Source organism: Pelobates fuscus, chromosome 9, assembly GCF_036172605.1.
Source record: "Pelobates fuscus isolate aPelFus1 chromosome 9, aPelFus1.pri, whole genome shotgun sequence".
In the NCBI taxonomy this organism is placed as follows: Eukaryota; Metazoa; Chordata; class Amphibia; order Anura; family Pelobatidae; genus Pelobates; species Pelobates fuscus.
The window spans coordinates 113541708-113568701 of NC_086325.1; the positions used below are offsets into that span (position 1 = coordinate 113541708).

The 26994-nt window shown below is 45.0% G+C and overlaps 1 protein-coding gene across 1 annotated transcript in view; it reads right to left on the minus strand.

Annotated features, from left to right (window-relative positions):
* Positions 1-26994, minus strand: part of PAPPA (pappalysin 1) — a 2329021-nt gene that overhangs the window by 1405242 nt on the left and 896785 nt on the right. Inside the window, exon 8 of the mRNA XM_063432310.1 lies at positions 21264-21392. Within this exon, the coding sequence (XP_063288380.1) occupies positions 21264-21392 (129 nt within the window). The remainder of the gene's footprint in view (positions 1-21263; positions 21393-26994) is intronic.

Sequence of the window (26994 nt, forward strand, 5' to 3'; positions counted from 1 at the left end):
CTCTGCAGACCTCTGCCAGTGTACTTTGACAGTTGCCACTCATAGCTGGTGTCTGTATAGCGTGCTTTTACAAAGATAAAAGTTTTCCAGTGTAAGCTAATAGCAGTCAGTGTCCTTAAAGCGGGTGTTTCAGGCCTTCAGCGTGTGCTCTGCAGACCCCTGCCAGTGTACTTTGACAGTTGCCACTCATATCTGGTGTCTCTGTAGCGTGCTTTTACAAAGACATTTTTTTTCCAGTGTAAGCTAATATCAGTCAGTGTCCTTAAAGCGGGTGTGTCAGGCCTTCCTTCAGCGTGTGCCCTGCAGACCCCTGCCAGTGTACTTTGACAGTTGCCACTCATATCTGGTGTCTCTATAGCGTGCTTTTACAAAGAAAAAAAGTTTTCCAGTGTAAGCTAATAGCAGTCAGTGTCCTTAAAGCGGGTGTGTCAGGCATTCCTTCAGCGTTTGCCCTGCAGACCCCTGCCAGTGTACTTTTACAGTTGCCACTCATATCTGGTGTCTCTATAGCGTGCTTTTACAAAGAAAAAAAGTTTTCCAGTGTAAGCTAATAGCAGTCAGTGTCCTTAAAGCGGGTGTGTCAGGCATTCCTTCAGCGTGTGCCCTGCAGACCCCTGCCAGTGTACTTTGACAGTCGCCACTCATATCTGGTGTCTCTGTAGCGTGCTTTTACAAAGCAAAAAAGTTTTCCAGTGTGAGCTAATAGCAGTCAGTGTCCTTAAAGCGGGTGTGTCAGGCCTTCCTTCAGCGTGTGCCCTGCAGACCCCTGCCAGTGTACTTTGACAGTTCCACTCATATCTGGTGTCTGTATAGCGTGCTTTTACAAAGAAAAAAAGTTTTCCAGTGTAAGCTAATAGCAGTCAGTGTCCTTAAAGCGGGTGTTTCAGGCCTTCAGCGTGTGCCCTGCAGACCTCTGCCAGTGCACATTGCCACTCATATCTGGTGTCACAATAGCGTGCATTTAAAACCAAAAAACGTTCTTCACTGTTATAGATTGAATAGCAGTTAGTTGTCTTCAAGCGGGTGTGTCAGGCCTACAGCGTGTACTCTGCAGACCTCTGCTATTGCACATTGCCACTCATATCTGGTCTCACAGTAGCTTGCACGCATAGTACCACTAATCCCCCAAAAAATGACAGGCAGAGGCTGGCCACCCCGCAGGGGCCATCGTGGTCGTGGTGCTGTGATTCCCTTTGGACCTAGAATAATGCCCAGTTTTCAGAGGCCACATACCCTGAACTTGAAAAGTTCTGAGGACATAGTTGACTGTCTAACACATGACACCCAATCTTCTACAGCTTCCACTCAGAACCTTGACGCACCATCCTCCTCCAGTTTAGATTCAGGCACCTCTCAAGATAACACTCACCCGCCTGCCGCCACCACCAAAACTAGCACCACAGCCGCTTTACTTGGTATGTCAGAGGAGTTATTCACACATCCGTTTGAAGAAATGAGTGATGCGCAACCATTATTGCCAGAGGATGTAGATAACAGGGATATGTCTCAGGCAGGCAGCATTACACACATGGACGTACGGTGTGATGATGATGATGTTCTACCCGCTGCTGCTTCCTTTGCTGAGTTGTCAGATACAAGTGAAGCGGTTGATGATGACGATGTGTCCATGGATGCCACATGGGTGCCCGCTCGGCAAGAAGAAGAACAGGGCGAAAGTTCAGATTGGGAGACAGAGAGGAGGAGGAGACGAGTTGGAAGCAGGGGGAGGTCGTCGCAAGGAGCTAGTGGCACAGTCAGACAGCATGCATCGGCACCCGGGGTCAGCCTGACAGCACGCCAATCAACGCATGCTGTGTCCACCACCAAAATGCTGTCATTGCAGAGCTCAGCAGTGATTAATTTTTTTGGTGTGTCTGCCTCTGACAACAGCGATGCCATTTGCAACCTGTGCCAAAATAAACTGAGTTGCAGGAAGTCCAACACCCACCTAGGTACAACTGCTTTGCGTAGGCACATGATCTCACATCACAAACGCCTATGGGATCAACACATGAGTACAAACAGCACGCCTACTCTAAGCCGCCATCCTCCTCCTGGTCCAGCATCTTCAGCCACATCAACCACTGCTGTCCTCCTTGCCCCCTCTCAACCATCCGCCACTCCGTCTCCCGCCTTGAGCAGTTCCCGCTCATCTGCCCACAGTCATGTGTCTGTCAAGGACATGTTTGAGCGTAAGAAGCCAATGTCAGAAAGTCACCCCCTTGCCCAGCGTCTGACAGCTGGCTTGTCCGAACTATTAGCCCGCCAGCTTTTACCATACAAGCTGGTGGAGTCTGAGGCGTTCAAAAATTTTTTAGCTATTGGGACACCGCAGTGGAAGGTACCCGGCAGAAATTTCTTTTCACAAAAGGCAATCCCCAACCTGTACTCGATTGTGCAAAAGGAAGTAATGGCATGTCTGGCACACAGTGTTGGGGCAAGGGTCCATCTGACCACTGATACCTGGTCTGCAAAGCATGGTCAGGGCAGGTATATCACCTACACTGCGCATTGGGTAAACCTGCTGACTGCTGCCAAGCATGGAATGCATGGCTCTGCAGAGGAGTTGGTGACACCGCCACAAATTGCAGGCAGTCCTGCTGCCACCTGCTCAACTCCTCCTACTCCATCCTCTTCCCTAACCTCCTCGGCTGAGTCCTCTTCTGCTGCTGCGTCTTGCTCCACATCAACGGCACACCCCCAGCTCCCCAGGTACTATTCCCAATTCCGGATACGGCAGTGTCACGCCGTCTTGGGTTTGACTTGCTTGAAAGCAGAGAGTCACACCAGACAAGCACTCCTGTCTGCCCTGAACGCACAGGTGGAAAAGTGGCTGACTCCGCAGCAACTGGATATCGGCAAAGTGGTTTGTGACAACGGAAAAAATTGGTTAGCGGCATTGAAGTTGGGCAAGTTGACACATGTGCCGTGCATAAGTACACAAGCTTACAGGAAATCCTGAAGCAGGCCAGGAAGGTGTGTGGCCATTTCAGGCGTTCCTACACGGCCATGGCTCACTTTGCCGAAACAACATGCCAGTGAGGCGCTTGATTTGCGACAGCCCGACACGTTGTGATACCGGAGAAACTGACGGAAGCCAAGCATAGAGAAGTGGACACAGGTTTCTTCAGGAAGGAAGAGATCTTTATTCGATTCACCAACCGGGGCTCAGATGGACTAGCGTCACCACAACAAACAGTCTGAGCCCAGAACTGACTGTCTAAATGCATGATATAGACATATAGCTCCTCCTATAGTTAACTCTACCCACATATACTCTTTACCCAATCAGCTGAACAAAGCCTAACTTCCCTTACCTGTTAGACCACATGGCTCACCCAGAACAATGGAGGATGGGAAGTGTTTTCAGTTCCTGCATTCCTGCACTTGCTCAGTACACTGTTGATTGTATCTTAGCTACGTGTAACTGACTAACTGATACATCAACATACACATATGCCACGCGGAAATCTCGGCCTACTAAATGTAATTTCTACCGAGCTTCCACCACATTCCCCCCTTTGGTGCTTCTGATATATATAATAATTCCAGATGCATCACCTAATCATCGCTTACTTACAGCTCAAGTTGCCATGAATCAGAGCAGACTTCGTAAGCATCTTAGCATCATTACAAATTCCTTCAGCACTCCTCATTCTGAATCTATTCTCTCTGGGCTAAGGGTTCATACTTGCAAACAGCCATTACATGCGCAGCTGTTTTCCTTTCTGTCGTGCTCTCTATGACACTCTGTATGGACCTAATTACCAATGGAACCAAACATGGTAGAAAGAGACACAACACTATAATCAACATGACTCCTCCTACCAATGTCTTGATCCCTGCAAGCTGCTCGTACCTACTTCCAAACCAACTACTAGAATTGTACCTGTTCCAGGCTTAAGTCGGTACATGCGTCAGTTTAGCCATGTGGCATGTGAGATCAGCCACTGCCTGCCCTTCATCATCTATGTGCAGACAACAGTTGCTGAGATTGAACTTTCCACATACACCTCCTTCTATTTGCACTGGAAGTGAATGGAGGACTTTAGCAACAGCCCAACTGGTTTACCTGGTAAGAAGGCTATGTGCTTTACAGAGGAATCCATAATTGCCTAATGGTAGAATGAGGCTTGAATCCCTGTATTAGAATACAATAACACTTCATGGGAATACAGTTTGGCTGTTAACCAGTTCCCTCACACATTACATCCCTCCTATTGGCAATGAAGCACGCTAAGGTAGTCATTATATTCCCAGCTACCTACATTCAAGGATGCTAGCTTCTTTTTATGATTCACATCATAACCCTTAACTCCCAATGTCTCTCCTGTTTCAATTGGCAACAAGAAGAAGGATGGTCTGAGCATACCTAATACACATGCCCCTTCCCAGTCCTGTGGTAACTCCGAATAGGCTTTCTTACCACAGATCCAGTACAAATTTGCTGGGGCTTTCCAACTAGATGTAGCAGATAGGTCAAACCACACATCCTTTAAATCGGTATAAATTGCAAACGGATTAGGTGGTTCTGAGACATTTGAAGCTGACCACCAAGTTGTATCTTTTGTACTATCATTATAAGCTTTTTGCCCTAGACAAGTCAATTCTCCTACAGATGTATTAAACATTATTCCTTTACTTGCTATGCAAACATAACCTATAATGGAGGTCTTTAATCGCCACTCAGATTTACCTCTAACACTCATTTGATAATCAGCTTGAGAAGATGTTATCTGTTCAATTATCTCAGAACCGGAATATATTACCTCCTTTGCTTCCCAGGGCCATTGGTCTCCCATATTAGTACCTCCACACACATAGCAGTTGGTTACATTAAGACTACCAGCAATGCTTTCGGCTAGATCTTTAAATAAGTTTTTCGCATTATGGTGGATCTTATTTTCTACACTCATCTCCTCATAGAAGGAATGAAAGACCTGATGAGTCTGGGTTGCCACAGTATCGGACTCTATTCATATAAATAATATTGTCCCAGGATCCAAACCTGTTCCATATATCTGGAACCCAAATAAGTTCCCAAACCTATCTATGAATCGTTCTGGGTCATTGATAAGTATATGGACTGGGTTACACTCCCTAGACTTACAATATGGTTTGGTAGGCAACTTAGTAACAATCATATCCTTATTTACTGTCTGTCCCCAAGTTGCCCACCCTACACAAGACCAATATGGACAATAATTATATCTTTATTTGGGCACTTTGGATCCATATATTTGTACTTACTACTGGGGCAAATATATTTATCATTAGACCCATACGTTCTTTCCCATTTAAGATCACCACATACATTCCACGGTTTCCTACCACCTGATATCGCCTTACATGCATCAAATAGCAGAACACCTGAAGAATGTACGGGTTCTAGTATGGTCTTATTTATCAGGGTACCCTGTGAGTCTCCATTCCGAATAGTCAACCAGATTGTACGGGGTTGATACTCTAGACTAAAACACCTAGGTTCTCCTGCTCTTAGATGGCATACACTATAATCTATACTCAAGTATCTACACTTAGATACATGTCCTTTACACTCATATTGTGAATGCCAAATAAGGGTCTGGGAAATATGATTGCCTGTTTTCGTAGTCTTAATGCAAACCTCACAGCCTGGTGTGTCGGTACCTCTACCTTCCTGAATAATTAAAAACACAAATATACACATTATCAAACACATCACTCCTGACATCTTTGTCCTGACTCTTCGACCGTGCAATGGCACCTCAGCTTCCAGGATGTGAGGGCTGCAGGGAATGGAGTCCTTCCTGATCCTCACTTTTCTTCACAGAGGTTTTTCCTCTGGCTTAACGTTGGTAGGAGGTCAGGCTTTATTGTGGCCGTCAAAACACCTACTTGTAGATCTTTGTTGATGTTCCCTTTTAACAATATTCTCTTCACAAAAAACACTTTTAATCCAACTGGGTCACACGCTTTAACCGGATCTTGCAAGGATTCTCTGGATCTATGGTAGCTTTTCAGGAATCTGCCGCTGGTTTTTACCGTAGAGTGATGAATCCACGGAGTCACTTCTACAACCTTTACAACTGTTGGGGTAGATAAAAGAACAACATAGGGACCTCTCCACTTGGAACCTAATGGAACAGTGTTCCATTCTTTTATCCACACTTGATCCCCTGGATGGTAAGAATGAACAGGTGGGTATATGTTCACAGGTAACCTATCTTGCACCTATTTCTGTACCTTCATCATAGTTTTACTCAACTCAGCCACCTACAGCCGAGTAATTCCATCATCAAACTGACATAAATCTCCTCCAAAATTACTGAGTATGGAAGGTAGATGCCCATACATAATTTTTCAGCAGTAACCCAGAAACAAAAGAAAGCATCTTTGAGGTCTAGGAAGGTATAGTAGGCTGCCCCACCTGGTATTAAAGCAAGCAGATTATAGGGGATGGGTACCACTGGGTGTATATTGACTACTGCATTATTAACTGCTTTTAGATCTTGTACAGGATGATACTCATCTGATCCCGGCTTCTGAACAGGTAATAATGGAGTGTTCCAAGGGGAGGTACAGAATGTTAGGATGTCATACTTTACACACTTATCCACATAGGTTTATATATTTTTCTTAGCCCTCTATAATATATGGTACTAACTAAGGCTAACAGGATACGCTCCAAGCTTTAATTCAATGTGTATTGGTGGAATATTGCGAGCAAGTCCTGGAGGATTATTCTCTGTCCATATTCTTGAAATGTCAAATAAGGATTCATCACTCTTAGGGTCTGTATTTGTTATTATAGAGTAGAAGTGCCATTCTTCTTCCCTTTGCACCGATACTGATATTATGCCTGGTGATCTATTAAACTTCAGAGACGTTGATCCGTTGGGTTTAAAAGTTATCTGGGCTTGTAGCTTTGATAATAGATCTCGTCCTAGAAGCTGAACTGGACACCCAAGCATATGTAGGAACTGGTGCTTAACAAAATGGCCTCCTAGAATACAAGTATGACTCCTGAGAATTGGTCTAGCAGCACTTTTCCCAGTAGCTCCTATCATAGTTATAGTCTTCCTAAAGGAGGAGCAACTAGGTTAGTTACCACAGAGTACTCAGCACCAATGTCAATCATGAAAGAGCTCCTCTTTCCCTCTATTGTGTAACGAGAATATACCCCTACACGCAGGATCCAGCTAAACAGAAGACAGCACAGAGGAGAGATACGTCTACCGGACCTTAGCATGGCCGGACTCGACGTATATAGGAGAAGTACAGAGTCAGGAACGATCCGAGGTCAAGGGCACAAAGAAACAGCGTAAACGAGGACTAGCCGGGGTCTGGTACACAGGAAACAGCAAGCCGGCAAACAGAACAGACAAGGATAAAGCGAAAACGAAGTCAGAATACAAAGCCAAGGTCAAATACGGAGGAACACAACTGAACACAACAAGTGCTAAAGGGAACTGAAACAGAAACCACGATAGGGCAAGGAACTAAGGGAAAAGGGTAAGTATAAGTAGCTTCCAAACTAATGTGATTGGCTCCTGTCACTTCCACACCCCCAGAAGGTAAGTGTATGGGGTGAGCGGCAGAGTGGCATGTGTGGCAAGTGAGCGGCCGCCCCCCGGATAAGGTAAGTAACGCTACAGTACCCCCCCTGAGGACACGCCCTCCGGGCGGGCAGGACCAGGCCTGTCAGGAAAACGCAAATGGAAAGAACGCACAAGGCGGGGAGCATGAACAGCATCAGCAGAAATCCAACTGCGCTCCTCAGGCCCATAACCAATGTACCAAGTACTGAAGCCGACCCCTAAGGAAACGAGAGTCAAGAACAGCAGACACTTCGAACTCCTCATGACCCTCCACAGAGACAGGAGGGGGAGGAGGAGCATGCCGTGTATAGCGGTTGCATACGTAAGGCTTCAACAACGAGGTGTGAAAGACATTAGGTATACGCAGATTCTTAGGCGGACCCAAGGCATAAGAAACGGGATTAACCTTATGTATAATACGATAAGGACCAATGAAGCTGGGTGCCAATTTCATAGAAGGCACCCGGAGGCAAATATTTTGTGTGGAAAGCAAAACCCTGTCCCCCACAACATAGGAAGGAGCCGCTCTGCGATGCTTGTCAGCCTGAGCCTTCTGGCGGGCAGCAGAGTCCACCAAAGAACGCTGAACCTGCTCCCAAGTATTACGCAAGCCAGCCAAATGCTCATCCAGAACTGGCATGCCCTGTGAGGAGAATGCGGCCGGAAGAACAACGGGATGCTGGCCATAGACGACGTAAAAAGGGCTTTTGACAGAAGAATCATGAGTGGCGTTATTCCGAGCAAATTCAGCCCAAGGAAGCAGGTCAGACCAATTGTCCTGATGGTAAGACACAAAACAACGGAGGTACTGCTCCAGAGACTGGTTGGCACGTTCAGCAGCTCCATTAGACTGGGGATGGTAAGCGGAAGAAAATGAGAGAGCAATACCCATTTCCGAACAAAAGGCTTTCCAGAACCTGGAAATAAATTGGCTACCCCTATCGGATACAATAGATAAGGGAATACCATGTAACCGAAACACTTCTCTAGCGAAGATAAGAGCCAGTTCCTTGGATGTGGGCAACTTGCGAAGAGACACAAAGTGAGCCATTTTGGAAAACCGATCTACTATCATCAGGATGACTGTGTTACCATTCGAAGGGGGTAATTCAACAATAAAATCCATTGATAGGTTAGACCAAGGTCTCTCGGGAATGGGTAACGGATGCAACAGCCCACAAGGAACTCTACGAGAGGATTTCATACAGGCACAAGTAGTACAAGCACTTATATAGAAAGTGACATCCTTTCGTAAGGAATCCCACCAAAAATACCGAGAAACAGCTGACACCGTTTTGGAAATACCAGGATGTCCAGCAGTCTTAGTATCATGTTATAGTGACAGAATATCCCGTCTCTCGGGAACGTCAACGAACAATTTATCATTAGGCCTCTCGCTAGGTGCCATGCTTTGTTTCGCTTGCATGGCCTGCAAGAGGGACGAGGAAATAGACAATATAGTAGTTGCTATTATCCTGTCTGGGGGAATGACAGGAGTAACATCAATCTCCTGTTTGTCAATAGTTTCAAACTGTCTGGACAGAGCGTCCGCTTTAGTGTTCCGATCACCTGGCCTATAGGTGATTATATAATTGAAATGAGACAAGAACAGTGACCACCTAGCCTGCCTGGAAGACAATCTTTTAGCTTCGCTAAGGTAGGATAGGTTCTTATGATCCGTAAATATGAGGATGGGATCCTTAGTGCCTTCTAACAAACGTCTCCATTCTTTGAGTGCTAAAATGATAGCAAGGAGTTCGCGATTACCCACATCATAATTTCTTTCTGCTTCAGACATTTGTTTAGAAAAGAAGCCACAAGGATGCAATGGCTTTTCAGGCGACTCTCTTTGAGATAAGACAGCACCTACCCCGATATCGGAAGCATCAACTTCAAGTATATAGGGCAATGAGGGGACAGGATGCTGTAAAATAGATGCAGAGGCGAACGTAGTCTTAAGACATTCAAAAGCCTGAAGTGCCTCGGTAGACCAGACACGAGTATTGCCATCTTTTTTTGTCATACGGGTAATAGATGCTACAATAGACGAAAAACCTTTGATAAAACGTCTATAATAATTGGAGAAACCAAGAAAACGCTGGATGGCTTTCAGACCTTGCGGTAGAGGCCATTCTATGACAGCAGCGAGCTTCCGGGGATCCATACGAAAACCCTTAGCGGAAATCAAATACCCCAAAAACTGGACTTCGGATTGGTCGAATAGACATTTTTCTAGTTTACAATAAAGACCATTAGCAAGAAGGGTCTTGAGAACTGTCGTAACATGTCTGTGATGAGTGTGTAAATCTGTAGAATATATTAAAATGTCATCCAAGTATACAATAACAAACGTGTGAATAAAGTCTCTTAAGACATCATTAATAAATTCTTGAAATACTGCTGGGGCATTGCAAAGCCAAAATGGCATAACAGTATACTCATAATGGCCTGATCTAGTGTTGAATGCTGTCTTCCATTTGTGGTCCTTCTTTATACGTATTAAATTGTATGCTCCTCTAAGATCCAGTTTGGTGAATACCGTGGCATGTTTGAGCCTGTCAAATAATTATGTGATTAACGGTATAGGGTATGCATTTTTGATGGTGATTTTATTTAGACCTCTATAATCGATACACGGTCTTAAATCACCTTCTTTTTTTGATACAAAGAAGAACCCCGCTCCAGCCGGAGAAGAGGATCTCCTAATAAATCCCTTGTCTAATCATTCCTTAATGTATTCCTCCATGACACGGTTTTCTTGAACCGATAGAGGGTACACCCTGCCCTTTGGAGGTATAGTGCCAGGCAACAAGTCAATAGCACAATTGTAGGGTCTGTGAGGCGGTAATTTGTCAGCCTCTCTTTTATCAAAGACAGTCAGATAAATACTGAGAGGGTATAGCCGTAGACAAAGGAGGAATGGTAGGAACATTAATAGAATTCACAGGCGTGACTTCAATAGTACAAGACTCGTGGCAGGCTTCACTCCATGATTTTATCTGCCCTGTCTCCCAGTCAAAAATGGGATTGTGGGCACGTAACCATGGATACCCTAACACTAATTGTGAAGAGGGAGAGGTGATGACCTGGAACCGAATGGTTTCATAGTGTAAAACCCCTGTGTACATGTGTAACGGTGCAGTCTCATGAGTAACAACTGGATAAATTAATGGTCTACCATCTATGGCCTCAACGGCCAAGGGTATCTCCTTCTCTCTGATGGGAATGTTGTTTTTCTTTACAAAACCAGAGTCTATAAAATTTTCAGCTGCCCCGGAGTCAACCAGAGCGTATATGTTTTCAACTATACAACTCTCTCCCATATGTAAAGAAACAGGGAGAAGCAGTCGGTTAGGAGGCAATGTAGGAGACTTAGAAATCACACCCAAGGCCAGTCCCCTATAAGGTCTTAGGTACGAGAGTTTTCCGGGAGCAAAGGACATTCCTTTACCATATGGTCTCTCTTACCACAATATAGGCACAGTCCCTCCCTTCTCCTATGTAATTTTTCAGTATCTGAGAGTTTGGCAACCCCTAATTGCATAGGTTCCTCTTCAGATACTTTAACACTCTCCGGTATATTAACTCTGGGGTGAATAGGTGTAACAAAACGTCTATTCCTGTTCTTAGTATAGAGCCTGTCACAAATCCTATTATCTATATCAATGAGGTAGTCAATAAGGTCCTCTAAGGCAATAGGAAGCTCCTTAGCTGCTACCTCATCCAATATAGAGTCTGATAAACCTTCCATGAAGGCCGTAGTTAACCCATTGTTGGTCCAATCTACCTGTGAGGCAAGGGTACAAAACTGAATAGCGTAATCAGCCACAGACCTAGAACCCTGTTTAACTCTCATTAATGCTCTTGCGGCATTCTTAGACCTTTTCATTGTATCAAAAGTTCTGCGAAAAGCTGTAAGAAAACTGTGAAAATCATGTACCATAGGTCCATTAGCTTCCCAAATAGGATTTGCCCACTCAAGGGCTTTATCGGTAAGTTGGTGCATAAAGAACCCAACTTTAGACCTCTCTGTGGGAAATTAACATGGATACATCTCAAAGTGGAATTCTATTTGGTTAATGAACCCTCTGCATGTCTTAGAGTCCCCTTCATACCTAGGAGGAGGTGTTAAATGGGCCGAAGTATTAGGCAAAGTAGATACTTCAGGAAGAAGGGGTGTAGGAGGGTTAGGTGTGGTTGCTGGAATGGTTCTAGCTAAGAGCGCCTGGAGAGCCTGGGCTATCTGATCCATTCGGTGATCCTGCTCTACAAATCTAGCCTCATGGGATGCCATCTGTTGAGCTAAATCTGCGGGGTCCATGGCCCTATCGTAATGTAACGAGAATATACCCCTACACGCAGGATCCAGTTAAACAGAAGACAGCACAGAGGAGAGATACATCTACCGGACCTTAGAATGGCCGGACTCGACGTATATAGGAGAAGTACAGAGTCAGGAACGATCCGAGGTCAAGGGCACAAAGAAACAGCGTAAACGAGGACTAGCCGGGGTCTGGTACACAGGAAACAGCAAGCCGGCAAACAGAACAGACAAGGATAAAGCGAAAACGAAGTCAGAATACAAAGCCAAGGTCAAATACGGAGGAACACAACTGAACACAACAAGCGCTAAAGGGAACTGAAACAGAAACCACGATAGGGCAAGGAACTAAGGGAAAAGGGTAAGTATAAGTAGCTTCCAAACTAATGTGATTGGCTCCTGTCACTTCCACACCCCCAAAAGGTAAGTGTATGGGGTGAGTGTCATGACAGGGGCCAATGGGAGCCTTTTTGCAATGTAGGCTCCCACTGTCTCTATAAGAGCGCGCCCGAGACTCACGGCGCGCTCTTAGATTCAGGCGGGACACTTGACCGCATCTCGCGGTCACTGCCCGCCTTCCTGTTAGAAGAGTCGGATGAGCCGCGCGCGGCTCGTGCAGCCGCAGGACCGCGCGCAGCTTGAAGAGAGGACCGCGGCCGGCCCCCGGATAAGGTAAGTAACGCTACATATTGATACATCGACCATAGGCTGCACTCGGCTAAAGGGGGATGGAGCCCAGTCGGTATCAATAGTCTTCCATGACAGTGTCAGCCAGACCGACAGAATCTCTATCTTCTCTATCCCTTAATCTCTGGGTAGGGGAATAGTATCTACTTCCCTGAACACCTCCTTTGTTACTACTGTCATTCCCTCCAAGACTTTCTCTATAGCCACCTCTGTAACCATCTTGTAACCTTCTCTCTTGTCTTATCTATATCTTGCTTTATATTCCCTCTGTGGGCAGTCACTTTTCCAATATCCTTCCTCTCTACAATACGCACAGTGATTCCTACTTCCTCCCTTACTCAGCCTATTCTCAACTCCTCTATTCACCTCCCTTCCCTGTCTCTCTACACTTATGATAGCTACAGCTAGCATATCTGCCTTCATCCCCATTTTACGTTCTTCCTCCTGCTTTGTTTCAATCTCCCTGTTCATATACACCTGACTTACAATTTCCATTAACTGTGATATGGACATTCCTACAAATCCCTTTAACTTTAGCAATTTTCTTTTGATATCACCTTGGGTCTGGCTGACAAATGCTGAGTTGTTCATTCGAGAGTTCTCAGGGGCCTCTGGATTAAAAGGAGTATATAATCTATATGACTCCAGCAATCTCTCATAGAAAGCACTAGGTGACTCATCGGCTTTCGTAAAGGAATTATGGGTCTTCCAATTAAACAGATCAGTCATGGTAAAAGGGACATAAACAAATGCAGGGTCTGACAACTGTAATTGACCATTAATATCAATGTGTGGTGGACCAGGGGTAAGCTGCAGTGGCATTTGTAAATGTCAAAGTTGGAGGGCACCGGTCATTTGTCAGGTTAGGGTGGGACTTAGATAGGGTTGTTTAGTCATAGGTTCCGGTCGGGGAGTGGTGAGGTAGGTGGAAATGGATAAATTAATTTTACTGGTCAGTAACTCGGTTAACAAAATGTTTCGGACAGGGCTAGGAGGAGCCTGACCAGTAACCAAAAATGGTAAAAGTGTATTCCAGCGTCCTATACCATTGACCATTTCATCCAGTTGTATTTCAAAACTAATTTACTGTTACTAAACGCACACAAGGCTCAGTAATTATAGTGTTATGTCAGTGGTTATGGTATTATCAGTGGTTATGGTGTTTTCAGTGATTATGGTATTGTCAGTGGTTATGGTGTTTTCAGTGATTATGGTATTGTCAGTGGTTATGTTGTTTTCAGTGGTTATGGTATAAGCAGTGGTTTTGGTGTTTTCAGTGGTTATGATGTTTTCAGTGATTATGGTATTGTCAGTGGTTATGGGGTTTTCAGTGATTATGGTATTGTCAGTGGTTATGGTGTTTTCGGTGGTTATGGTGTTATCAGTGGTTATGGTGTTTTCAGTTATTATGGTATTGTCAGTGGTTATGGTATAGTCAATGGTTATGGTATTGTGTAATTGTTGAGAATTATCTGATTCAGTGGACTCAGTTACTTTTATTAAGAATTCTCCTCACAATTTTGACTGCTAATAATAAAACTGAACAATAATAAAAAAAACACTAAAATACCCTTCCACCAAAAAGGGCCTCAGGGTACAAAGTTGGGGGGGTAGGTAGGCACAGAAATAGGAGGGCTTAAAGCAAGGGGACAGGCATCTGAGAGCCAGGGACAATAGAGCACAGGTGGACATACCAGCTGCACCAGTTCTTGCTAAAGAATTTAGTTGAGGGATGGTCAGATGGGTCAGATTCCATTGGTGATGGACAAACCAGTTTTGGTAACCATCTAGTAACACAAACTGTTTAACAGTCAAAATATGGAAACTGGTCATAGAATTCAAGCATAATAGATACAGCCACAAGTACACGCTGCACTAGATTTAAATCAAGACAGATTACCACAGAGGCCATTCTCTACTACATAAGGTAGTCAGGTGATTTGGAGCCAATTTAACCCCCAAATCACACACATTATATCCCTTTTTAAAGTTTCTTTGAATCCGACGCACCCATACTTAACAACGGAGCGTCGTCTCCAACAGAAGCAAAACAAACACACTTCCAACGGTCACACCCGTTCCCCTTGGCAACAGCACCACGTGGTACAGTTGCTAGGTCAAACGCACCTACAAAACATACAGAGAATTCCCATACACACACAGCTGTTACACCAGTCACTAAGTAACTAATACTGTGCCCTTTGGCGAAACTATACAGTCACCCACGTTATAATTCTCAGTATCTGAATTACCCGTCTATAACACACCCTAGTAACATCGTCTTTACAAACAGTAGTTATAGTACGGTTAGCATTGGTTAGAGTACAATTTAAAGTCACAGTTCAGTTAGTAGTGGTTATGGTGTTAAACATACAACATAAACAATAATTATTAGTAGTTATTTACAGTATCAGTAATTATACATGGTTATGGTACCGTGCGCTATAATACAGTTACACACTATTCACACTCTCGCTAGACGGCAGAGCTCACGCTATCTAGCAAGATATACACGCTACTACAACAATCTTTAACACATTTATAATTCCCAACTAATCTATTGGCCAGTACCTTGATGGACTACCTAAAACTACTTACATCTGTTTTGGTTAGCCACGCTGCCCAAGCACAACATATAGCGAACTAGAGGGCAGAATTTACAACAGCACCCTCTTAGTCTATATACTCTATCAAAAATCTAGTGGGTTCCAAATTTACACGCCTTCCCATTTAGCCAAGATAGGTTGAGATCTAGCGGACCGAATTTACACAGACGCCGCTTAGTCTCCCGGTCCCTCCGACCTAGCGAACGTAATATACACCCTAGAAAGCTAGTCTAGACAAGACACTGGTGTCCGGCTTGGGCTATTTACACAGAACCCAGCCTGACTCCAAACCAAAATTAAACGGGCTGACTACAGGCCGTTTAATTACGAGCGGTGTGCCTTTGCTCCTTCCCTCTACTGGAGGGGGCAGATTCCATACACAAATAACCCCTTATGGGCCTACCGCACAATCGGTATACAATACCCCTAGTGGGTCCACCGTCTAAAACAGTAGTCGTCTTACCTCCTCGTTCCTGAACCTGGGTTCACACTCATCGACCGGGGCACCCCAGCACTTACTACGTAGAGGCCGATGATCTCCTGGACAACAGACCAGTGGCGCCGAGACGAAAGGAGGTCCACGCAGAAGTTCAGGGGTGCAGCCTCTGCTTCTCAGCTACCGTTGAACGATGAGCTTCCCGGCCAATTGCACCAAATGATACCGGAGAAACTGACGGAAGCCAAGCACAGAGAAGTGGACACAGGTTTCTTCAGGAAGGAAGAGATCTTTATTCGATTCACCGACCGGGGCTCAGATGGACTAGCGTCACCAAAACAAACAGTCTGAGCCCAGAACTGACTGTGTAAATGCATGATATAGACATATAGCTCCTCCTATAGTTAACTCTACCCACATATACTCTTTACCCAATCAGCTGAACAAAGCCTAACTTCCCTTACCTGTTAGACCACATGGCTCACCCAGAACAATGGAGGAGGGGAAGTGTTTTCAGTTCCTGCATTCTTGCACTTGCTCAGTACTCTGTTGATTGTATCTTAGCTACGTGTAACTGACTAACTGATACACCAACATACACATATACCACGTGGAAATCTCGGCCTACTAAATTTAATTTCTACCGAGCTTCCACCACAGTTGGAATTCAACACTCCTTATGTTCGACCGCCTGCTCCAACAAGAAAAAGCTGTTAATGAATATTTGTATGACCGGGGTGCTAGGACAGCCTCTGGGGAGCTGGGAATTTTTTTGCCACGTTACTGGACGCTCATGCGCAATGCCTGTAGGCTCATGCGTCCTTTTGAGGAGGTGACAAACCTAGTCAGTCGCACTGAAGGCACCATCAGCGACATCATACCATTTGTTTTCTTCCTGGAGCGTGCCCTGCGAAGAGTGCTGGATCAGGCCGTAGATGAGCGTGAAGAGGAAGAGGAAGAGTTGTGGTCACCATCACAACCAGAAACAGCCTTATCAGCATCGCTTGCTGGACCTGCGGCAACACTGGAAGAGGATTGTGAGGATGGGGAGTCAGTGGAGGAATGTGGCTTTGAGGAGGAGGAGGAAGACCAACCACAACAGGCATCCCAGGGTGCTCGTTGTCACCTATCTGGTACCCGTGGTGTTGTACGTGGCTGGGGGGAAGAACATACCTTCATTGACATCAGTGAGGAGGAGGAACGGGAAATGAGTAGCTCGGCATCCAACCTTGTGCAAATGGGGTCTTTCATGCTGTCGTGCCTTTTGAGGGACCCTCGTATAAAAAGGCTGAAGGAGAACGACCTGTGCTGGGTGTCCACGCTACTAGACCCCCGGTCTCTATTCTGCTCTGTGTCAGTGTGTATCATGGTCTCTGAGGACGGGGAACAGTCTCTATTCTGCTCTTTGTCAGTGTGTATCAGGGGCTTTGAGGACAGGTGTCAATACATACCTGCCAAGTGACCCTATGTAGGGGGAACAGTCTCTATTCTGCTCTTTGTCAGTGTGTATCAGGGGCTTTGAGGATGGGGAACAGTCTCTATTCTGCTCTATGTCAGTGTGTATCAGGGGCTTTGAGGACAGGTGTCAATCCATATCTGCCAAGTGACCCTATGTAGGGGGAACAGTCTATATTCTGCTCTGTGTCAGTGTGTATCATGGTCTCTGAGGAGGGGGAACAGTCTCTATTCTGTTCTGTGTCAGTGTGTATCAGGGGCTTTGAGGACAGGTGTCAATCCATACCTGCCAAGTGACCCTATGTAAGGGGAACAGTCCCTATTCTGCTCTGTGTCAGTGTGTATCAGGGTCTCTGAGGACAGGTGTCAATCCATATGTCAAGGTGTCAATCCATATGTCAAGGTGTCAATATGTCATATGCCAGGTGTCAATCCATATCCATTGCGATTTAGGAATGTTAGGTGATTTCTGCCCTTTATGGATTAAAACCAGACTCTGCATCAACTGTGTAATTTTCCATGGTAGTTTTGCCATGGATCCCCCTCCGGCATGCCACAGTCAAGGTGTTAGTCCCCTTGAAACAACTTTTCCATCACTTCTGTTAGACCACATGGCTCACCCAGAACAATGGAGGAGGGGAAGTGTTTTCAGTTCCTGCATTCTTGCACTTGCTCAGTACTCTGTTGATTGTATCTTAGCTACGTGTAACTGACTAACTGATACACCAACATACACATATACCACGTGGAAATCTCGGCCTACTAAATTTAATTTCTACCGAGCTTCCACCACAGTTGGAATTCAACACTCCTTATGTTCGACCGCCTGCTCCAACAAGAAAAAGCTGTTAATGAATATTTGTATGACCGGGGTGCTAGGACAGCCTCTGGGGAGCTGGGAATTTTTTTGCCACGTTACTGGACGCTCATGCGCAATGCCTGTAGGCTCATGCGTCCTTTTGAGGAGGTGACAAACCTAGTCAGTCGCACTGAAGGCACCATCAGCGACATCATACCATTTGTTTTCTTCCTGGAGCGTGCCCTGCGAAGAGTGCTGGATCAGGCCGTAGATGAGCGTGAAGAGGAAGAGGAAGAGTTGTGGTCACCATCACAACCAGAAACAGCCTTATCAGCATCGCTTGCTGGACCTGCGGCAACACTGGAAGAGGATTGTGAGGATGGGGAGTCAGTGGAGGAATGTGGCTTTGAGGAGGAGGAGGAAGACCAACCACAACAGGCATCCCAGGGTGCTCGTTGTCACCTATCTGGTACCCGTGGTGTTGTACGTGGCTGGGGGGAAGAACATACCTTCATTGACATCAGTGAGGAGGAGGAACGGGAAATGAGTAGCTCGGCATCCAACCTTGTGCAAATGGGGTCTTTCATGCTGTCGTGCCTTTTGAGGGACCCTCGTATAAAAAGGCTGAAGGAGAACGACCTGTGCTGGGTGTCCACGCTACTAGACCCCCGGTCTCTATTCTGCTCTGTGTCAGTGTGTATCATGGTCTCTGAGGACGGGGAACAGTCTCTATTCTGCTCTTTGTCAGTGTGTATCAGGGGCTTTGAGGACAGGTGTCAATACATACCTGCCAAGTGACCCTATGTAGGGGGAACAGTCTCTATTCTGCTCTTTGTCAGTGTGTATCAGGGGCTTTGAGGATGGGGAACAGTCTCTATTCTGCTCTATGTCAGTGTGTATCAGGGGCTTTGAGGACAGGTGTCAATCCATATCTGCCAAGTGACCCTATGTAGGGGGAACAGTCTATATTCTGCTCTGTGTCAGTGTGTATCATGGTCTCTGAGGAGGGGGAACAGTCTCTATTCTGTTCTGTGTCAGTGTGTATCAGGGGCTTTGAGGACAGGTGTCAATCCATACCTGCCAAGTGACCCTATGTAAGGGGAACAGTCCCTATTCTGCTCTGTGTCAGTGTGTATCAGGGTCTCTGAGGACAGGTGTCAATCCATATGTCAAGGTGTCAATCCATATGTCAAGGTGTCAATATGTCATATGCCAGGTGTCAATCCATATCCATTGCGATTTAGGAATGTTAGGTGATTTCTGCCCTTTATGGATTAAAACCAGACTCTGCATCAACTGTGTAATTTTCCATGGTAGTTTTGCCATGGATCCCCCTCCGGCATGCCACAGTCAAGGTGTTAGTCCCCTTGAAACAACTTTTCCATCACTTCTGTTAGACCACATGGCTCACCCAGAACAATGGAGGAGGGGAAGTGTTTTCAGTTCCTGCATTCTTGCACTTGCTCAGTACTCTGTTGATTGTATCTTAGCTACGTGTAACTGACTAACTGATACACCAACATACACATATACCACGTGGAAATCTCGGCCTACTAAATTTAATTTCTACCGAGCTTCCACCACAGTTGGAATTCAACACTCCTTATGTTCGACCGCCTGCTCCAACAAGAAAAAGCTGTTAATGAATATTTGTATGACCGGGGTGCTAGGACAGCCTCTGGGGAGCTGGGAATTTTTTTGCCACGTTACTGGACGCTCATGCGCAATGCCTGTAGGCTCATGCGTCCTTTTGAGGAGGTGACAAACCTAGTCAGTCGCACTGAAGGCACCATCAGCGACATCATACCATTTGTTTTCTTCCTGGAGCGTGCCCTGCGAAGAGTGCTGGATCAGGCCGTAGATGAGCGTGAAGAGGAAGAGGAAGAGTTGTGGTCACCATCACAACCAGAAACAGCCTTATCAGCATCGCTTGCTGGACCTGCGGCAACACTGGAAGAGGATTGTGAGGATGGGGAGTCAGTGGAGGAATGTGGCTTTGAGGAGGAGGAGGAAGACCAACCACAACAGGCATCCCAGGGTGCTCGTTGTCACCTATCTGGTACCCGTGGTGTTGTACGTGGCTGGGGGGAAGAACATACCTTCATTGACATCAGTGAGGAGGAGGAACGGGAAATGAGTAGCTCGGCATCCAACCTTGTGCAAATGGGGTCTTTCATGCTGTCGTGCCTTTTGAGGGACCCTCGTATAAAAAGGCTGAAGGAGAACGACCTGTGCTGGGTGTCCACGCTACTAGACCCCCGGTCTCTATTCTGCTCTGTGTCAGTGTGTATCATGGTCTCTGAGGACGGGGAACAGTCTCTATTCTGCTCTTTGTCAGTGTGTATCAGGGGCTTTGAGGACAGGTGTCAATACATACCTGCCAAGTGACCCTATGTAGGGGGAACAGTCTCTATTCTGCTCTTTGTCAGTGTGTATCAGGGGCTTTGAGGATGGGGAACAGTCTCTATTCTGCTCTATGTCAGTGTGTATCAGGGGCTTTGAGGACAGGTGTCAATCCATATCTGCCAAGTGACCCTATGTAGGGGGAACAGTCTATATTCTGCTCTGTGTCAGTGTGTATCATGGTCTCTGAGGAGGGGGAACAGTCTCTATTCTGTTCTGTGTCAGTGTGTATCAGGGGCTTTGAGGACAGGTGTCAATCCATACCTGCCAAGTGACCCTATGTAAGGGGAACAGTCCCTATTCTGCTCTGTGTCAGTGTGTATCAGGGTCTCTGAGGACAGGTGTCAATCCATATGTCAAGGTGTCAATCCATATGTCAAGGTGTCAATATGTCATATGCCAGGTGTCAATCCATATCCATTGCGATTTAGGAATGTTAGGTGATTTCTGCCCTTTATGGATTAAAACCAGACTCTGCATCAACTGTGTAATTTTCCATGGTAGTTTTGCCATGGATCCCCCTCCGGCATGCCACAGTCAAGGTGTTAGTCCCCTTGAAACAACTTTTCCATCACTTTTGTGGCAAGAAACAGTCCCTGTTGGTTTTAAAATTCGCCTGGCCATTGAAGTCAATGGCGGTTCGACCGGAAGTTCCCGTTCGCCGTTCGCGAACCGACAATTTAGTGTTCGCGACATCACTATATACTGCTTATAAAGTAATAAAGCAGTGTTTGTGATTATTAAACCCTTGAGTCCATCTCCTCTTTGTTCCTGTGGAACCACAGATGCATACTGAACTATCAGTTCAATACTAATATTTAAGAGAGCATGCCATTTTGAAAGTTCCTGTAGAATATAATATTGGGCTTGTGAAGGCCAAGTACTGTAAGCAGATTAAAATAATCATTTTGACTAATGGAGTCGACTTAAAGAACATGTTTTTTGGACAAAAAAAATAGCATTTATCCAGCCTTACTTTTGAATTACACCATCCCCACAGTAGCCATTGCCATGTTGATAGATCAGCTCAGGAGTTGGATCACTTTCTCCACTTGTGTACACCGTCACGACTTTGTACTTGTAAACATTTCCAGTTTTTAGATCCCTGAAATACAAAATGTAAATGTGTGTTGAGATGTAAAATTACAGCAAATACTGATACAATTATTTCAATTATAAGAAAGCAGAATACTGTAAAAAGATCAACAAATTGGAAGTACTCTGTATAAAATACAATGTATGAAAGAAAAGTAATCATGTACATGCTCTCTGTGTTCAATCACTTTCTTGCTCTTATGTGCTGCTATATAATATCTCTACATAACTAATAATGCTATTATTAGTGTTTGTTATAAAACTGCATGGTTTTATTATTTTATTTTTTTATTTTTATTTTTTTCTCTTCCTTTCCCTTCCTTTCCCTTTCCCTTTTTTTTTTCTTTGAAATAGATTTTTATTAAAGAGTTTTTCTCTACATATACAACAATATACTGGTCCCACAAGTCATACAATTTGTTTAACAGACAAATAGAAAATAACATAGCTTGTTAGAGATTCAGTTACATTATACATCATCAAAATTTGTCTTATAATCAGTTATAGATCAGTATATATTAAGACATACAAACGTAATCTACAAACATATATAAAAAAAAAGCCCACACCAATTCTAGAGCACAAGATCAATTAATTTTGATACTCGCTTAGATATATTATGTCATCTCTGAGTTATCTTTATCGATATTAACCTCTTTACATATAACAACTACTAAATATTGAGTAGCAACTTAATTAAAAAAGACTATTAAGAGAGGATTGTCCAAATAGTATCTTATATTTATCTAACCAATCACCATACCATTGTTTTTTCTTCTAAATCACATTATTGATCATCTCTTGTTCCATTGATATTTGGAACAAGACCTGATCAATCAATAGTCGTTTATTGAACGGCTTAGATGATTTCCAATGTCTCGCTATAATAATTTTAACAGCAACAAAACAATGAATAGCAAAACAGATGTCTTTTTTTGATTCAAATGACAAATTAAAATGTAAAAGAGCAGAAGCAGCATTCTCCATAATTCTATTAGTAGTCACAGATGTAAAAATATTGTCCCAAGACCATAGGTATTTAACAGCTGGGCAAGCCCACCAAATATGTATATAAGTACCTGGGTGAGTACCACATCTCTAGCAAATTGGATCAGAAGTATTAAACATTCTAGCCAGTCTAGCAGGAGTGTAGTACCATCTATAGAGGACTTTAAAGTGGCATTCAGACAAGTTCAAACAGTGAATATATTTATTCACCAGGCTTAAAGAGGCGTTCCAGTCGTCCAAAGAAATTTGAAGTTCCAATTCTTGTTCCCACGGCTTAATCAAGCTGTGAGGAGACTCCTTAAGAGCTTTCAACATTGATGCAGCAACAGACATAATCATTTTAATAGATTGGGTATTAAATATGACTTCTAACTTTTTAGCAAAAATGGAAGATGATTTAATCACATAATAAAATTTTTTATACGGAGATAAGTAAAAATTTCTTTGCGTGGGATATGCAGAGTGTCAATAATGTTCTGGAAAGGGAGAGTATTGTCTCCCTGCATAATTTCTGCAATCCTTAATTTATCAGCATTTACCCAATACTTTAACGAAAAGTCTTGTATAAGTAGTTGCAATATCTCCATAGTGCATGACTTAGGTATCATATTGTTTAGGCCTAATTTTTTCTTAATTTGTATCCACTCTTCTAAGATTTGGGATAGTATCGCTGAGTTGTTTATAGGCGAATTTATTAGGGTATTGGTTTTAGCTGAATAATTATTCCCTTGAGTTTGACTAGTGGTGCAGTTTTGTTTTTGGACTGTTTGTGTCTTATTCCAACAAGTGTTGAATATGTCTCTCCCATTATGAGTTTCTCTTTGGGGGCGGGCTATTTCAGTGTTCAGTCTTCTATTTAATGTATGTTTAGAATTTGGAGGGGAATAATGTTTCTTTTTGACATTCTTTATTTTTCATATTGGAACATGTAATTCAATCCAAGCGATAATTATGTAGTAGAACAATAACTCATACTTGCGTTAAATATGTAACAGAATTACAGTTTACGTTTCACAGTTAAAGTGGTAAACTATCTTAACTGGTTTCTCGTCTAACTGTAGTGGGGGAGCGGCGACCTTAAGCACCTTTAATAAAGAGGTTTGAGAAGACAAAACTATTGAAAACATTCAATGGTTTGGTTACATTAACCCCTTAAGGACACATGACATGTGTGACATGTCATGATTCCCTTTTATTCCAGAAGTTTGGTCCTTAAGGGGTTAAAGGGAACCTCTTCGGATAAGACACAAAGATGATTGACATCATCTCACATTGTATTTTTTTTTTTTTTTATAAACTCTTTATTTTGAAGATTTTGTTGATACGGGGAGGGGGTACAGAAGAGAAAGAAGGGGAGTAAATTCCGCAAGGTAAATCAGGGTATACATACATACAAGGTTTCGACATTGTACTCTGATAGGTCAATTCAGTCTAGTTATCGTGCGTCGGGAGGGCTGTTTTATGTCGTTAGCTGGATGATGTCTTGTTTATACTCATCGGTACATGGTCACCTTGTCGGTCTCGCAGTTGGGGTGGGGGCACGAGGATGCGGGGGGTTGGGGGGTGGGTCAGATTTTGGAGGGTAGCTAGATTACATGGTATTGTTAGGTTGTGTGGGAGGGTGCAGGCCCTGAGGAGAGGGGGCAGGGAGTTACCCAGTGTCCCATCTATGTTTCAGTGCGTCTTGTATCTCTTGTGTGCTACTGCTATCGAGTAATTGCAGGGGGCGGCGTGTGTTATCTCGGATGGCCTCCTTATCTCCAGTGTGCAGCGCCTATGTATGCAGTTAGCGTGTTCATGAGGGCCAGTGGTGCGGGAGAGGGTAGGTATTGGGGGTGTCTATGAAGTTTGTGAGTCTCGGTTGGTTTCGGTTAGCGGAGTGTGGTCGGGTAGAGTCTGGTCTTGTGGGAGATGGCATAATGTACAGTCGTGTGTCAGCTGTGTGGTGGGTTTTGAGTGTTGCAGGTGGGTGTGGATGGAATTCACGGCCTTGGGGGAGGTCATGCGTTAGGTGAGGTAGGTGTGGGTCAGTGAGACGGGTGCTAGGTCATCTGGTCTCAGGGGTTGTGCAGTAGGTGGTGTATCAGCCAGGGATCCCATATCTTGTTGTGGTGGTGGGTGGTGTCATGTAAAAGGGCTGAGAGTTTGTCCATCTCCATTGCCTCTTTTATTTTTTGTATCGTCGTTGCCAGAGTGGGGGGGTTTTGATTACCCCACTGTTCTGCTATAGCACGTCTGGCAGCCAGCGCTATCTTCGCTAGTAATTTGTTTTGGGATCTGACCAGTGGGGCGTAGGGTTTGGAGAGTAGCCATATCCAGGGGTCCATGGGAATGTCCGTGTGTAGGACTTGGCATGTCAAGTTGGTTACGGCTGTCCATAATTGGGATATGTGAGGGCATGCCCACCATTGATGGATGTAGGTGCCTTGGGCTCCGCAGCCCTTCCAACATGTATCTGTGGTGGAGCAGCCCATTTGTTTCATTCGTAGGGGTGTTAGGTACCAGCGGTGGAGCGTTTTATATGCCTGCTCCTTGTGGTTTACGCATATCGTGAGGGAGGCTGTTGCTTCCCATATGCTCGCCCAGTCCGAGGGGTCGGTCGGTGGGCCTATATCTCTTTCCCATGTTCTGGTGTAGGAGATTGCGTCTGTCTGGGAGGTGGAGTTTAGTTGGAGGTAGATGGAGGAGATTTGGCTTTTGTGTACTGGTTTGTGTATGCAGTTGTGTTCGAATTGGGTAAGTTTGGTGGTTGCTGCGGCCTTGTGAGTGGGGTTAGAGAGGAAGCTGCGGATTTGTATATATCTGAATTGGTCGTGGGTGGTCAGTGGGGTTTGTCTGGGCAGGTCTGGAAATTGGATTAGTTGGTTGGCTCTGAAGAAGTGAAAGAAGCGGGAGAGGCCATTGTCTTCATAGTGTGCGAAGTCTCTGGGTGTCATCCCAGGGGGGAATTGTTTGTTGCGTAGGATTGGGGTGAGTGGGGAAGGTTTGTTGATGAGAGGGGTTTTGCGGATGACTCTGTCCCACACTTGGAAGGATGTTTGCAGGGTTGGGGCTGTTTGAGGGGTGTTTGGTCTTAGTTGCTTTGGGAGCCAGAAGAGTAGTGAGGGGTGGTCTCCGCCCAGCAGGTCGTGTTCTAAGTCAACCCATAGTTTCGTACCTGGGGCGGTGTGTAGATGTTGAATCTGTGCTAATTGGGCAGCTTGGTAATAGTTGTAGAAATTTGGGAGTCCGAGACCTCCAGATTTGGTGTTTTGGTACATTGTGGAACGTTTGATTCGTGGTCTCTTGTTGGACCAGATGAAATTATCAATTTTGGTTTGGAGCAGTTTGAAGTCTTTTCGGGAAATTTGGATGCTTAGGGTTTGAAATAGGTATAGGAATCTAGGCAGCAGATTCATTTTAATGGAGGCTATTCTGCCCAGCCATGAGATTGGCATTTTGTCCCAGTGTTGGAGGTCTGTGTATGCTTGTTGGATTAGGGGGGTGTAATTCACACTGTAGAGGGTGGAGAGGTGATTGGGGAGTAGAATGCCGAGGTATCGTATATTGTCGTTTCTGAAGGTGAATGGGTGTGAGGTTTCCAGTTGTCTTAGAGTTGGTTCGCTGATTACCAGTGGTAGGGCTTCAGTTTTGTCGAGGTTTAACTTATACCCCGATAGTGTCGCGTATTCATCTAAGAGTGTGATCAAGGGTGGGAGGGATTGCGTGGGTTTCGTGATTGTCAGCAATATGTCGTCTGCATAAGCTGCGATTTTGTACTCGTCTCTGTTTATTTTAAGGCCCTGTATTAATGGGGAGTTCCGTATTTTTTGTAGAAGGGGTTCTAGGGATAGGGCGAAAAGGAGAGGTGACAGTGGGCAACCCTGTCTCGTTCCGTTGTAGATTGTGATTGTCGTTGGCGTCGCGTTGGGTATCAAGAGCGTGACCGTTGGTCTGTGGTAGAGGGTAGTCAGGGCTGTGGTGAAGGGTGTGGGGAATCCGAATCTCCTAAGGGTGGAGAATAGATAGGGCCAGAGAAGGCGGTCAAATTCCTTCTCTGCGTCCATGGAGAGGAGAAGGGTCGGGATCTGTCGGTGTTGGGCTACCCACATGAGATCCAGGGTACGTCTGGTGTTGTCGCTTGCTTGCCTGGAGGGGATAAATCCCACCTGATCCGGGTGGATCAGTGTTGGAAGGAAGGGTTGTACTCGGTTTGCCAGTAGTTTAGTGAATATTTTGGTGTCTACATTTAGCAGGGAGATGGGCCTGTAGTGTCCCGGGTCAAGGTGTGTTTTGTTTTGTTTTGGGATGAGGCATATGTTAGATCTCAGCATGTCGCTTGGAAAGGCGTCGCCCTGTAGGAGTGAATTGAAGAGTGTAGCTAGGTGTGGGGTGAGAATGTCGGGAAATGTTTTATAATATAGGCCCGTAAATCCGTCCGGGCCTGGGCTTTTATGTGGTTTGATTGTTTTCAGCGTGTATGTTATTTCCTCTGTCGTAATGGGGGCTGCGAGTTGCTCTCTTGCTTCGTCGGTCAGTGTGGGGAGGGGGATGTCGCACAGGTAGGAGTCTATGGCTTGTTGGGAGGTTGTTTGGCACGGGTGTTGCCGGGCTTTCGGTTTGTG